The sequence below is a fragment of the Narcine bancroftii genome, chromosome 6, assembly GCF_036971445.1.
Source record: "Narcine bancroftii isolate sNarBan1 chromosome 6, sNarBan1.hap1, whole genome shotgun sequence".
Taxonomy (NCBI): Eukaryota; Metazoa; Chordata; class Chondrichthyes; order Torpediniformes; family Narcinidae; genus Narcine; species Narcine bancroftii.
Genome location: NC_091474.1, coordinates 754,158 through 768,128, shown reverse-complemented (window position 1 = coordinate 768,128; position 13,971 = coordinate 754,158). Strand labels below are relative to the sequence as shown.

Sequence of the window (13,971 nt, the reverse complement as noted above, 5' to 3'; positions counted from 1 at the left end):
TGGCTTGGCTTCGCGGACGAAGATTTATGGAGGGGGTAAATGTTCTCGTCAGCTGCAGGCTCGTTTGTGGCTGACAAGTCCGATGCGGGACTGGCAGACACAGTTGCAGCGGTTGCAGGGGAAAATTGGTTGGTTGGGGTTGGGTGTTGGGTTTTTCCTCCTATGCCTTTTGTCAGTGAGGTGGGCTCTGCGGTCTTCTTCAAAGGAGGTTGCTGCCCGCCAAACTGTGAGGCGCCAAGATGCACGGTTTGAGGCGATATCAGCCCACTGGCGGTGGTCAATGTGGCAGGCACCAAGAGATTTCTTTAGGCAGTCCTTGTACCTTTTCTTTGGTGCACCTCTGTCACGGTGGCCAGTGGAGAGCTCGCCATATAACACGATCTTGGGAAGGCAATGGTCCTCCATTCTGGAGACGTGACCCACCCAGCGCAGCCACCCAGACACAATGATAATTAAAAGATATATAACAAACATGCACATCAAACTGCAAGAGTAAGAGAACGAGGAAACAAGCTGTGAACCCAAACAAAAATGGGAACAAGATCTAAACATAAAGATAAAGAATTAAACATGGGAAAAGCTATGCTCCGGAACTATGAGAAATACAATAAACACAAGGTTACGCATGATATAATATAATTTGTTACACCATGCCCCAAAAGTTAAATAAATGGGACCCAACAGTATCAGAAAGATGTTTTCGCTGTAAGAAGGAAACGGGAACAACAATTCATGCAATTTGGGCATGTGAGAAAGTGGAAAGGTTTTGGGAAGATCTAAACCAGGTATTAATCACAAAAAGCAACATACCAAAAAATCCAGAGATCCAGAGAACTTGGACTCGATTTGGATGGAGCACAAAAAAGATTTATTATGATAACCTTAGCTGTAGCAAAAAAATGTATTATGTCAACCTGGAAATTAAAAGATAGCCTGAGAATATAGCAATGGTACATGGAAATGAATAAATATATTCCATTGGAAAAAATAACATATATAATTTAAGAAATAACATCACAGTATTCGAACAAATTTGGGAACCGTACATGGAATACAACAGAGAAGTCCTACCGCGGACCTCCACCGTCTAAAATGACAGAAGGAGAAGACAAAATGAACTGACCCAGTATGTAAAAGTAGAAGACACGAATTTCTTGTTTATTTTCATTGTGTGATGACATTGTTTAATGGGTTTAATGTATCAGACATGTTGAACGTTGAGTGAGTGAGCGGGGGGGGGGTGAAGGATGGTGGGAAGGGAGGGGGAAAAAGGGGAGAAAATGACACTGTGTATATTCAAGAGGGAAATGTTTATGTGTATTTTGGTCAGTATGGTTCAGAGTGTGAAAAATAAAAAAAATTTTAAAAATGGATGTAAATGCGGACTGGTAGGTGGCTAGTGAAGACTTGATGAGCTTATGAACTCTATTCAATTCTCCCGCCTTCTCTCTGACAATTATTTAATTGAATTTTAATTTTAACAATACAGCATGTAGAAGGTTTTACTAAACCACTAAATCGGCGCGGCCCGATTACACACATTAGCCTTCCAACCCCACACATTTAGGGGGACGAGGAAACTAGAACACCTGGCGAAAACTCATACAAGTCATGGGGAGAAGATATAAACAGTGCAGAGATCCAAAATCACTATTAAACCATATAACCACTTACAGCACAGAAACAGGCCAGTTTGGCCCTACTAGTCCGTGCTGAGCATCTTCTCCCACCTAATTTACCCCATAACCCTCCACATCTCTCCCGTCCATATACCTATCCAACTTATCCTTAAGTATTAATATCGATCTCGCTTCTACCTCCACTGCCGGGAGTTCATTCCACACCCCCACCACCCTCTGCATGAAGAAATTCACCCTCATGTTTCCCCTAAACCTTTCCCCTTTTACTCTCAATACATGTTCTCTTGCTTGAATCTCCCCCACTCTCAGTGGAAAAAGCCTGTCCACCTTGACTCTATCCATCCCCCTTATAATTTTAAAAACCTCTATCAAATCACCCCTCAACTTTCTATGCTCCAGGGAATAAAGTCCCAGCCTGTCCAACCTTCCTCTGGAACTCAAACCCTGAAACCCAGACAACATTCTTGTAAATCTCCTCTGCCCTCTCTCTATTCTGTTTATATCCCTCCTATAATTTGGAGACCAAAACTGCACACAATATTCCAAATTTGGCTTCACCAATGCCTTATACCATTTCAACGTGACATCCCAAATCCTGTACTCAATACTCTGTTTTATGAAGCCAACACACCAAATGCTTTCTTCACCTCCCTATCTACACGTGACTCCACTTTCAGGGAATTATGTACCAGAATTTCTAAATCCCTTTGTTCTACTGCACCCCTCAATTGTCGACCATTTAATGTGTATGATCTTTGCTGATTTGTCTCTCTCTTTGGCTTGGCTTCGCGGACGAAGATTTATGGAGGGGGTAAAAAGTCCACGTCAGCTGCAGGCTCATTTGTGGCTGACAAGTCCGATGCGGGACAGGCAGACACGATTGCAGCGGTTGCAGGGGAAAATTGGTTGGTTGGGGTTGGGTGTTGGGTTTTTCCTCCTTTGCCTTTTGTCAGTGAGGTGGGCTCTGCGGTCTTCTTCAAAGGAGGTTGCTGCCCGCCAAACTGTGAGGCGCCAAGATGCACGGTTTGAGGCGTTATCAGCCCACTGGCGGTGGTCAATGTGGCAGGCACCAAGAGATTTCTTTAGGCAGTCCTTGTACCTTTTCTTTGGTGCACCTCTGTCACGGTGGCCAGTGGAGAGCTCGCCTAAATATAGCACCTCGCATTTATCAGTATTAAACTCCATCTGCCTTCTTTCAGCCCACTCTTCTGGCCTATATTCCACTGCAAGCTTTGATAACCTTCTTCACCGTCTATAACACCACCAATCTTCGTATCATCTGCATACTTACTAACCCAATTTACTACCCTATCATTTAGATCATTAATATATATGCCAAACAACAATTGACCCAATACCAATCCCTGAGGCACTCCACTAGTCACTGGCCTCCAATTCAACAATTTTCCACCACTACTCTCTGGCATCTCCCATCCAACCAATGTTGAATCCATTTCACTACTTCATCATTAATATCTAATGATTAAACCTTCCTAACTAACCTCTTATGCAGAACCTCGTCAAAGGCCTTACTAAAGTCCACATAAACAACATCCTCAGCCTTCCCCTCGTCAGCTCTCTTGGTAAATTCCTCGAAAAACACCAAGGTTTGTTCAACATGATCTCCCACATACAAAACCATGTTGACTACTCCTAATCAATCCCCTTCTTTCCAAATAATTGTACACACCATCTCTAAGAACACTTTTCATTAATTTACCCACCATTGACTTCAAATTCTTGAAAGAGCAAAAAAGATTGAAATATCCTCCACTACTCCGACATCTCCCTTGACCAGTGACATTTTAAATATTTCTGTCAGAGCCCCCAATATTTGTTCACCAACATCCCTCAGGATCCTAGGGAATATCTTGTCAAGACCTAGAGATTTATCCACCTGGATTCTTTTTAAAATAGCCAATACTACCTTCTCATTCATCTGTGTATTTTCCATGACCTCACTCCCAGATTTCCTTACTTCACCTGCATCAATATTCCTTTCCTTAGTGAATACTGAAGAAATAAAATCTTTTAAAATTTCCACTGACTCTTCTGACTTCTCTGAACCTCAAGGGGCCTAATTTTGTCCCTCATTATTCTTTTACTTTTAATGTATCTGTAGAAACCTTTATGATTTATTTTTACTTTGTCCACCAAAGCAGCTTCATATCTTCTTTAGCCTTTCTAATTTCTTTCTTAAGATTTTTTTTAAAACACACTCCTTATATTCCTCAAGGACCTCATCTATTCCCTGCTGTCTATACCAGTTGTATACATCCCTCTTCCTCCAAAAACAATTTTCAATATCCTTTGAAAACCAAGGCTTCCTTTAGTTTCTGGCCTTTCCTTTAATCCTTACAGGGACAGACCGACTCTGAATATCCTTCATTTTTCTTCCCTGAAAATAAATTCTCCCAATCCACACCCTCTAAATCCTTTCGCATCTCCTCAAAATTTGCCTTATTCCAATCAAGAATTTCAACCGTGGGCCCAGCCCTCTCCTTCTCTCCATTATTAATCTAAAACTAATAGTACTGTGATCACTAGACTCAGCGTGTCCCCCAATACAAACCTCTGTCACCCGACCTATGTCGTTCCCTAATAGGAAGATCCAATACGGACGGACTCTTCAAGTCAGTTCTTCTATGCATGGATTTAAGAAACTTTCTTGAACACATTTGATAAATTCCAACCCATCCAGCCCTCTTACTGTATGGGCGCCCAGTCAATGTTCGGGAAGTTGATATCTCCCATAACTACCACCTTATGTTTATTATGCACATACATCATCTCCTTACAAATTTGCTCCTCTAATTCCCTCAGACCATTTGGTGGTCTATAATACACTCCCATTAATGTATTCATTCCTCTGCCATTCCTCAATTCTACCCAAATAGCCTTGCTGGATGATCCATAGCAGGATGTAAAATGAGCAACTGTAAGAATGTCTGAAGAATGGATTTCAGAACTAAACAGATCCTTCCACTGCCACACATCACAAGACCGTATTAAAAATTTAAAGCAGTTCCACAGTTCATCACAAAAGCCAGATAACAGATGCTGAGACACACAGAGAGAGTTTAACAAATGCCTGTGTCACAGGTTTGGAGAGGGCTTTATTGAACTGGCCTTTTAATGAAAAAAGGGCAAATTATTGGAGGAGAAGAATATCAAGGAAGGAGACAGAGACTAACTCATAAACACCAGTAAAGTAACAGAGTTTGGACAAGATTATAGAATGCCAGCACCAGAGAGGGATTTGAGTCCAAAATCAAACCAAATGTGGTTAAGAGGAAATTTGAAATTAATTTGGCAGAGAATTCAAGACTGTATAAGAAAAACAAATTTATGGGGGAAGGGGAGGAGATAGAAGAGCACTGAAATAAATGAAACTGGTCAATAAACAGACAAGCCTCTTAGGAACAGAGTGATCTGAGACGTCAATCCGAAGCCCAGCTAGAGTTCAGCCTCTTTGTTAGCAGCTAAATCACGTGATAGATTTTTTTCCAACACCCTGCACTAAATGGGAAGAATTTGCATCGTGCCAAGGGACATGAACTCCTTTCATGCAAAATGCAAAACAATGGAACAAAGAGTTGTATTGTTTAAATGTTAATCAGTTTAAAGCAGCACTTTGTGACTCATCATTCACCACTGCATGGAAAAGCTTTTAAATAATCATGGCTACAGAAATCTATATATAGCTAAATCAAATTAATTCACATTTTATGATCAGACTCAATAGCGGATTTTGTTAATAATCTACAATTCAAGAAAATGTCTAATTTTTACAGCTAGTTTTAGAATAAAAGAGAGTGACTGATGAACGCAAATTGCAATGATGGTTCAGTCAAACAAACCAGAATGGACTTTTACAAAATGCATGAAATGGCCTGTGAGAGAATCCTTCCACCTGACAGAAGCAAAATGTGAAACTGTCAGGAGATACTGAGAACAGCACAATTTTAAAGAACTTCCATCTCTTTCATCCCTGCTGCAGCAGTACAAACGGTTTCGGTTTTGGACAGTGAAAGTTAACACGACTTCAAAGTTGTTACTTTAAATACAAACCACCTCTGAAAATGCAAAATTAAACTCATCAGACAAGGAGCAGGCTTTAATCCCCTCTAACAAGGGAATATCCTGAGAGGGAGGGGGTCAGGAGATACTGAATGTCACAAGAAGTGGAAGTACCATCTCAGGCAATTGTGAAGACTCATTCGTGGCTCATCGAGATTTTAAAGATTTAAGTATATGAATGCAAGGAGAAGAATGGGAAAGAAAAATACAAAAATAATGCAAAAACTGTAGTGCAAAATATTGAAGATGGGTTTAAAATAAAAAAAAACAGAAGTTATAAAACGTTCAGCTTTTCAGGCAGCGTTACAGGAGAAAGTCAAGTCACCTTTATTCCCATGCACACATGGCAAAGACGAGATAGTGTTTCTCCAGGACCACAGAGTATATTTACATAAATATAAGTTAGAATAGTAGTTAAACACATTAAAATATTAAAACAGTCCAAACCCTAACCCTATCAACAAATGTTCTGAAAATTCAGGAGTCTGATGGGTTGGGGGAAAAAAGCTGTTGGAGAAAATCAGTTTCAGGCCTGAGCCCTTCTTCAATGTATAAGCAAAAAAACGAAGGCATCTGAATAAAATGTGAAGAACAACCAGGGAAGGAGCCCAGAGCAATAGTCAAAAAGGTGTTCATTAGATTGAAAGGAGGAAAGGTGAGAATTGATTTTGGCTCTGCTAAGGGAGACAGAGGGAAAAGTTTTATAAACAAGAAATGTGAAAGACAACAATGAACACTCCTGTTTAAGAATAAAATGATGTGGCTTGTTAATAGTAAATTAACTTGTGAAATCTTTACCTCCTATGGACACTGCAAGACAGGCTAGGTTCCTCCAGCATTTCTATCCATTATTTTCTAATAGTAGGTGGAACTTAGTCTCAAATTGAAGGAGAAATGATGAAGGAAGTTATATAGATGGCTTACCTCGTCTGGACTGGCTGCTTGGTAAATTCGACATGCATCTTCATAGTTCTGCTCAGCTTCAGCTCGATCGGTTGAATCAGGTCCATGAGCTTCGTAGACCGGTGTCACATTGTGGCATAATGCAATTGCTTTAACTGCCTCATGAACACGAACGGCAACAGTTTTCCGTATTTTTGGAGTTGCTGATGAGGGTTTATCTTGTGCAGTAGGTGGAGGCTAGGGTACAAAAAAAATTCCACTTTATTTCAGCATTACATTATTGCAAGTGAACAGGCCTCAAAACAAAGCAGGTTTACCGTCAAACAAGTCACGCCAACCTGAAGATTGCAATCGGTCTCCAAAATTCTTTTCCAGCCAAAAACAAGTCACTAAGAACTTTCGCTTCTGGCACTTGTGTAGCTTGGATTATGAGTGACCCGAATCTGTATATGGGATCACTACAGTTTCAATAAAATTTTATTGATATAAAAGGTGAAGTGTAGGACTATAAAATAGAAAAAAATCTCCTGTGAAAAAACTCAATAAATACCAACTATAAAAATGGAATTAATACTTTGTTACAAGATTAACCAAGAGTAAGTACGATGTCCCTTGAGATAGCTTTTGTAATATTTAACACCTATTGGCAGAATTTCTTTTCAACAAGAACAATGTGTAGAGAAAGATAGTTGTAACATATCACATATAAACTGTACAGATCAGCAACGTGCACTAGGGGAATGCCCTTTTCAAACATTCCTCAATTACTTCCTTCACCTCGTATGCACCATGACATCACAGTTGCATTATTTCTCGCATTCCTCGAGCCTATTCCACTGGTTCTTTCAATTCCACAACTTCTCTGATCTAGAAGGACAAAATAAATATTCTTGTGGAAGCTATTACTGGAATGAATCAGCTCTTCTTCATCACCCAGAATTGTACCTTCATTTAACTTGGATGGAGACAGGAAAATACTACAATAAACCTCACTGACAAACTCAGAAATCCTGACGCTTTGGTATTTGACTCTCCAGGTGATGTTTTTGTCCTCTTTCGTGGGAACTCAATGAACCCCCTGAAACTCACTGGAGCTCCAGTTCCTGCACCTTCTCCTGAAATACACCAGGCCTTCGAATTTTATTAGGTTCACTGGAAAATTTACACTAATGTCATGTAGTTTTTTAAAAAAATTATTAACATCTGAGTCTAGAAAATCTTCCAGTCTGGTACCACCAAAGTCTAAACACATTGGATTAATGGAGTTTCACTGCAGTGAAAAGAAAACATTTGGTGATGAGATGAAAGCTCTTCAACAGGTTTATTGCAAACCTACATGAACAGAATTTGCCATCCTTACATGATAGCTGCAATCCACATTCAATTTTCTCTCAAATTATTTACTTTGACAATTATACCGTTATCCACATGCTTGCAAATTTTCTATTTATTTATTTGTATGTTTATTTACTTTTATTTTAAAAGTTCCAAATACAAATCTAATGTTAGAAAGACATTTGAAGATGCAGAATCCTGACCAATGATGTTCCATTTCGCTGCTGGACTGATGATATTAAATTAAAATGGGTGGCCAAGTTGGTGAAGTGGTTAATGCAATACTGTTACAACACAATGCCTTTACAGTGCCAGGGTTCGAATCCCACAGTCTGTAAGGAGTTTGCACAATCTCCCCATGTCTGCATGGGTTTTCCCCAGAGATTCCGGTTTCCTATCACCATTTGAAATGTACCTGGGGTGTAGATTAATTGGGTGTAAATTGGCAGCATGGACTGAAATGCTGTAGGTCTAAATTTAAAAAAAAATATTTGTGCAAACAACACTGACTGATTTTGCAACGGAAACTATGAATTCAATTTTTATGCAATAAAAGAAGTCAAAATTTTGTTCAAAGTTGCAGTGCGACTTTTGAGGATGCTTTTGCCACTTCTGAGAGGTATGAACACACAAAATGGAGGCACAAGAGATTGTACTTATTGGAAGCTTGACAACACCAAACTGCTGGAAGAGCTCAGCAGGGCAGGCAGCCTCTGTGGAGGCAAATGTAAAAGGCAGGTAGGAAGAGCAAGGGATCCAAGGGGTTGAATATGTGGATTGCAGGCAGATGAAGAGGGATAAGCAAGGGTTGGGAGTTGTGGACAGAAGGAAGTGAGAGAAACCAAGTAGGCCAGAAGGAGAGAGAGAGAACAGAATTTCCCTGAAATTTAAGAATTCAATGCTCATGCTATTGGGTTGCAGTCTATTGCAAAATAGATGCTTCCCAAGCAGTGGAAAGAAAAGGCTGAGGGCAGACAGTGCAGTGTTGGAATGTGGAGGGCAGTTAAAATGACTCGCTGTCAGTAGCTCAAGATTGTCATTACGAACGATGCAGATATTCAGTAAAATGGGGTCCACTCTGCCCTTGGTCTCAAATTTGTTAAAACATGCATGTGAAAATTCATCATTAGGTCGATTGGTTGGTTGGAAGGATATTGTGCTTTTGGTAGTTGGCAGGTTGAATTGCTACAAACTTGCACGAGCCAGTGGAGGGAAAGCCTTTGCATGTTTATTTTATTATCTGTGTCTCAGTCTTGCACACAATAAAACTTTGCAGCAGCTAACCTACAAGGCATCATTTATTTCCTTGCAGCTTAGAATTTCTTGGCTGCAGCTTGATAAGAATGTACACTTGGAAGGATTACCTCACCAGAGTTTCCATAGATATCAGTCTGCCCCCAGATTCTTCTTTGGCTTGGCTTCGCGGACGAAGATTTATGGAGGGGGTAAAACGTGGAGGGGGAGGACGTGGACCTGTCCTCGGGCCTGCGCAAAGGAGTTTTTAGGTGGAGTGCAGTGCGCGCAGTACTGGCCCCACCCTTTACACCCATGGTTCGTGTGCCGTGGCCGAGCAAGCTGGGACGTGGCAGCGAGGTCCTTGGGTCGTAGGTTTTATATCAGAGTGGCCTTCTCCTATGCAGGTTTCTTACCCGGGCTGGAGGGGCCTGCCTCCCCTCCTAGGTCGGTCCATACTGGCCGGACCGGGGCCGAGGCCGCCGCAGCTCACTCTGTGCCTGGACTGGGGCTGCCGCCTCCCACTCTCTGCCCGGATCGGGGCCTCCGCCTGCCTCACTCGACCGAGGCCGGGGCCGCCGTCTCCCCCTTGCTCCTGCCCGGATCGGGGCCGCCGCCGCCTACCCTTCGCCCGGACCGGGGCCCCAGTACGGGCACAGAGAGAGCAGCAGCGGCCCCCAGATTAGAGAGGTGAAAAACCCATCATGGTTCTTGTCCAGTATTCAACAAACCTCTCTAAGAATCATGGAATTGCACACATCAGGTGGGTCAATTTGGCTGACAATCATTGCTTGGTCAGCAAGGAAACAACCAAAGCTCACCACAAAGTCTCATTTCATTAGTAATAGCCAAGTGCGAAACCACAAGAGGAAGTGCGCCTGAAATCCATCGCCCAGCATGGATTCAACCACTTCAACTGAACTATTTGCATAAATACTAACAAACAAATAAAAAATGCTAAGAGTGGCGTGAAACACAAGGAGAGCAGCACGGTTGGGCACAACACCTTTAGTGTCAGCCAGTGGGAGTCGAATCCCACAGTCTGTAAGGAGTTTGTACATTCTCCCTGTGTCCACGTGGGTTTTCCCAGGGGCTCCAGTTTCATCCAACTGTTTGAAACATACCAGGGTATAGGTTAATTGGGTGTAAATTGGGCAGCACAGTGCCCAGTCGCACCGTGCCCGGTCGCACCGTGCCCGGTCGCACCGTGCCCGGTCGCACCGTGCCCGGTCGCACCGTGCCCGGTCGCACCGTGCCCGGTCGCACCGTGCCCGGTCGCACCGTGTCCATAGGAGGTAAAGCTACATTATCAATGTTTCAGGCCTGAGCTCTTCTTCATAGTACATGACACATCATCATCATTTCAGACCTGAACCCCTCTTCAAGGTCTATCTTGAAGGGCTCAGGCCCAAAATATCAGTTCATCTTTAGCTCCTACAAAAGCGGCAATATTAGCTGAGTTCCTGCAGCATTAGTGTATGATTTTTTTAAATACCGACAAAGGTATGGAAACTTAGATGACAATAATAAGAGAATATGATTCAAGGATTTTGTCTGTTTATATGCAGTTGCTCTCTATGATCATATTTCACTCTCAAGCACATTGTATTGGGAATAAAATCCCACTTTTCCCTTTGGCCGGTAGGTTGAGAATTAATTAAGACATCAGATTAGGTTATCAGAACTCGTTTTTAAAATTTGTCAATGCTGTGTGGATAATTTCACTGGCAGTTCGTAAACACGGACTCAGATGAGACATAACGAATATCAATCAAGAAATTACCAAAATATGGTTCTAGTCAAAAGGAATAAAAAGATGGAGAAATTGCTTCATAACTGGAATTAAACCCAATGTTAACAGGAAGTGATGAACGAGACAATGAAACAGAGGGAGAGAATTAATTTCTAACTCACATGCTCATATATTTTCTAGTACCCTAATAAATTCCATTCGGCATCACTGATTTCAGCTAGCCACAGTTCCATGGACACCAGGTATTTTCTATGCTCTTTTTATATTTGAGCATCAAAGTCAAATTAATTAATTTTTCTCGTCATCCACTTAGTTAACAGAACAGTGATTAACCCCATGGTTAATACAACGTCACAACAATCTTTGCAACTTCAGCCAAGATGGGTGTGAAGAGGTGTAGTCGAGGTAACTGGGAGTTGGTAGCTTTGTAAAAATATCCGTAGAGTGTTTCTCTCCTGAGATGGAGACAGAGAGAATGAGAAAGGGGAGGGTGTTGCCAGAGATGGACCAAATGAATGAGGTTAGGGTAAAAGTTAACAGCAAAGTGGATCATTGATGGTGCAAGAGGCAGCATCAATGTAGTCGTTGAGTTGAGGAGCCTTGTCTGTGAAGGCTTGTAGCTTGAATTGTTTAACATAGCCATAATTATTAGTTTTACCAGTAACCACTGTGGGTAGCACATCACAATACTTACCTGTGTATATGCACTAAACACGTGGCTCTCTACTTCATCCATCGAATCCAATCCATAGGACACTGTACCCAAATGAAGGCGTCTGAACTGCATCTCATTTTTTGTGAGGGTTCCTGAGGAATGGGGATAAAGATGCAAAGTTGTCCAATTTTGAAATGTATTAAAGTGCATGTAATTTAGTCACATGACATATTCCCATTATTGGGAGACAGTAAACAATTCAACTGTCAAAATTACATTTAAAAATGTTTAAAATTCATTGATATTTCCTTGCTCCCTAAAGCTTTGATAAAAGATCGCAAAAATCAATTCATAGATAAATTATGCTATTGATGAGAACAAAGAAATGGATTTAAATCAAACAGCAGAATAATACGGCTTACTTTTTGCAGAATTCTTACAAAAGCATGTTTTTAATCTAACCGTAAAAAAAGTGAAGCTCCACAGATCCAGCACACCTGCGGCTTTGGAAGTGTTCGACTAGCAAATTTTCTTGACCATTGGATATTACTACAAATGACCAATAAACAAAACCTTTTTCTTTGTTAATCATGTTACATTAGGAAGAAAACATTTTCCAGTGATCGCAGAAAGCCTAAAGAGAGCAGGAAACGGACAAGGACTCTGGACTACCATGAATTACAAGAAACAGAAACAAGAGATCTCAACGTGGTTGCCTTAGGAATGACCAAGTACATGCTTTGGGCACTGAAGTCAAAGTGATAACTTCTGATAAGCAAATATTTAGTCCATTAGCATGTAAATGTAAAATATTACGCAGGTTTCAAAAAAGCAGTGTTATGATGTCCAGTATACCACAATCCGATCTAACAGTAGCACAGCTGCAAATACGAACCTCACCACATTTCTGACCCTTGTTAATCCACATCTTACCCCTGGCACCAGGCGCACGTCCAGCACCAAGCCCCAGTCCCACAACGCCATTGCACTCTGAAACCCCTACTCACATTCTGCAGTGATGCCTGAGCTAGATATTGATCCATCAGGACGACTAAACAATAGGACACTTGATTATTGGAGTTTTACTGTGCAGGAACAGAAGGCAGACAATGAAAACTCTGAAACACCCACTTTTAAGGAAATTGTCCATGTGCCAACTACATTCGAGATTCAAATGGCTTGAGCTTTGGATCAATAGCTGTTGTGTTAAGAAAGAGTATCATGTTCGGTGGGTTCACAGAGAGACAAGTCTGGACACAAGAGTTTGTAATCACATTATCACACAACAATTTATGAAAAAGCATGAGAAAATTGTAACAGGAATAAAACACACATGCACCATTATAAAAGAGCATGGGAGAACATTAAACAATACACATTTATTAATTCACTCAGGTGATGCGGACATTTCCACATTATAGGCAAGGGTTCTACACACCCACTCAGACCCCTGATCATCAGGAGACAGCTCTACTGCAAGTTTTGATCTATAGCAATACTACAGACTGCTCAGCTTCAATGCTGTGCACACCTTACCCGCAACCCTTCCAATCGACGTCCACAGTAGCAACCTGGCATGGTGTAGAGGCCAGGCCTCACTACAAGGCAGAAAGAGCAAATGTGCTGTGTGCTCCTGTTAAATACAGGACTAATCTGTTTGTCTAGACAATAAGGATGCCAGGTGATTTGAGTTAGCCATCAGCGAAGTGTGCACTAACTCAGTGGCCGGAGTTCAACCTTGACTGACAGGTGATGCGACTGCCAAAGTTTCAGTCACATGACCACCCACAATACATGCATTCCAGATGGGCGAGAGGCCACATCTCCTCTGTATACAACAGCTCACAGTGAAATTTGCAACCACATTTTGGAGGCACTGACAGAAGACTATCATCTGCTCAGGGACTTCAGCAAGTCCAGTATTGATGCTGCTGACCTAGTGGCTTCTTCCAGTTTATTCTGCTCCAGAATTCAGCATCTGCAGACTCTTAGGTGTCTTCTGGGAATTAATAGTCTCCCAATCATTCAATATCCTGTGACAAATATATAGTTTATAAAATTTTTAAGTTTATTTAGATACTCAGCATGGTTAACAGGCCCTTTTGGCCCACGAGCCCTTGCCACCCAATAGACCTACAACCTCAAGAACATTCTTGAAGGGTGAGAGGAAACTCACATGTACATCAGTAAAATTTCTAAATTCCTTACAGACAGCACCAGATTTGAACCTCAGTTGCTGATCCAACTGCTAACCGTGCCCATTTCTCTGGCAAAGTACTAAGAAACGTTTTCTGTGTCCTTCCATGGTTTTAACAACCTTCTTCAATGGGAAAAAACACATCTCTTGATTTATATTCCATACCCCTTTTATA

The 13,971-nt window shown here is 41.5% G+C and overlaps 1 protein-coding gene across 6 annotated transcripts in view; it reads right to left on the bottom strand.

The window, feature by feature from the left end:
* The window catches only part of LOC138735586 (probable phospholipid-transporting ATPase IIA), a 144,203-nt gene that overhangs the window by 81,412 nt on the left and 48,820 nt on the right, over positions 1-13,971 (bottom strand). For all 6 annotated transcript variants that reach the window (XM_069883600.1, XM_069883599.1, XM_069883602.1 and 3 more), the window contains exons 13-14: positions 11,639-11,751; positions 6,645-6,860 (exon numbers count right to left, since the gene is read on the bottom strand). In XM_069883600.1, the coding sequence (XP_069739701.1) occupies positions 6,645-6,860; positions 11,639-11,751 (329 nt within the window). The remainder of the gene's footprint in view (positions 1-6,644; positions 6,861-11,638; positions 11,752-13,971) is intronic.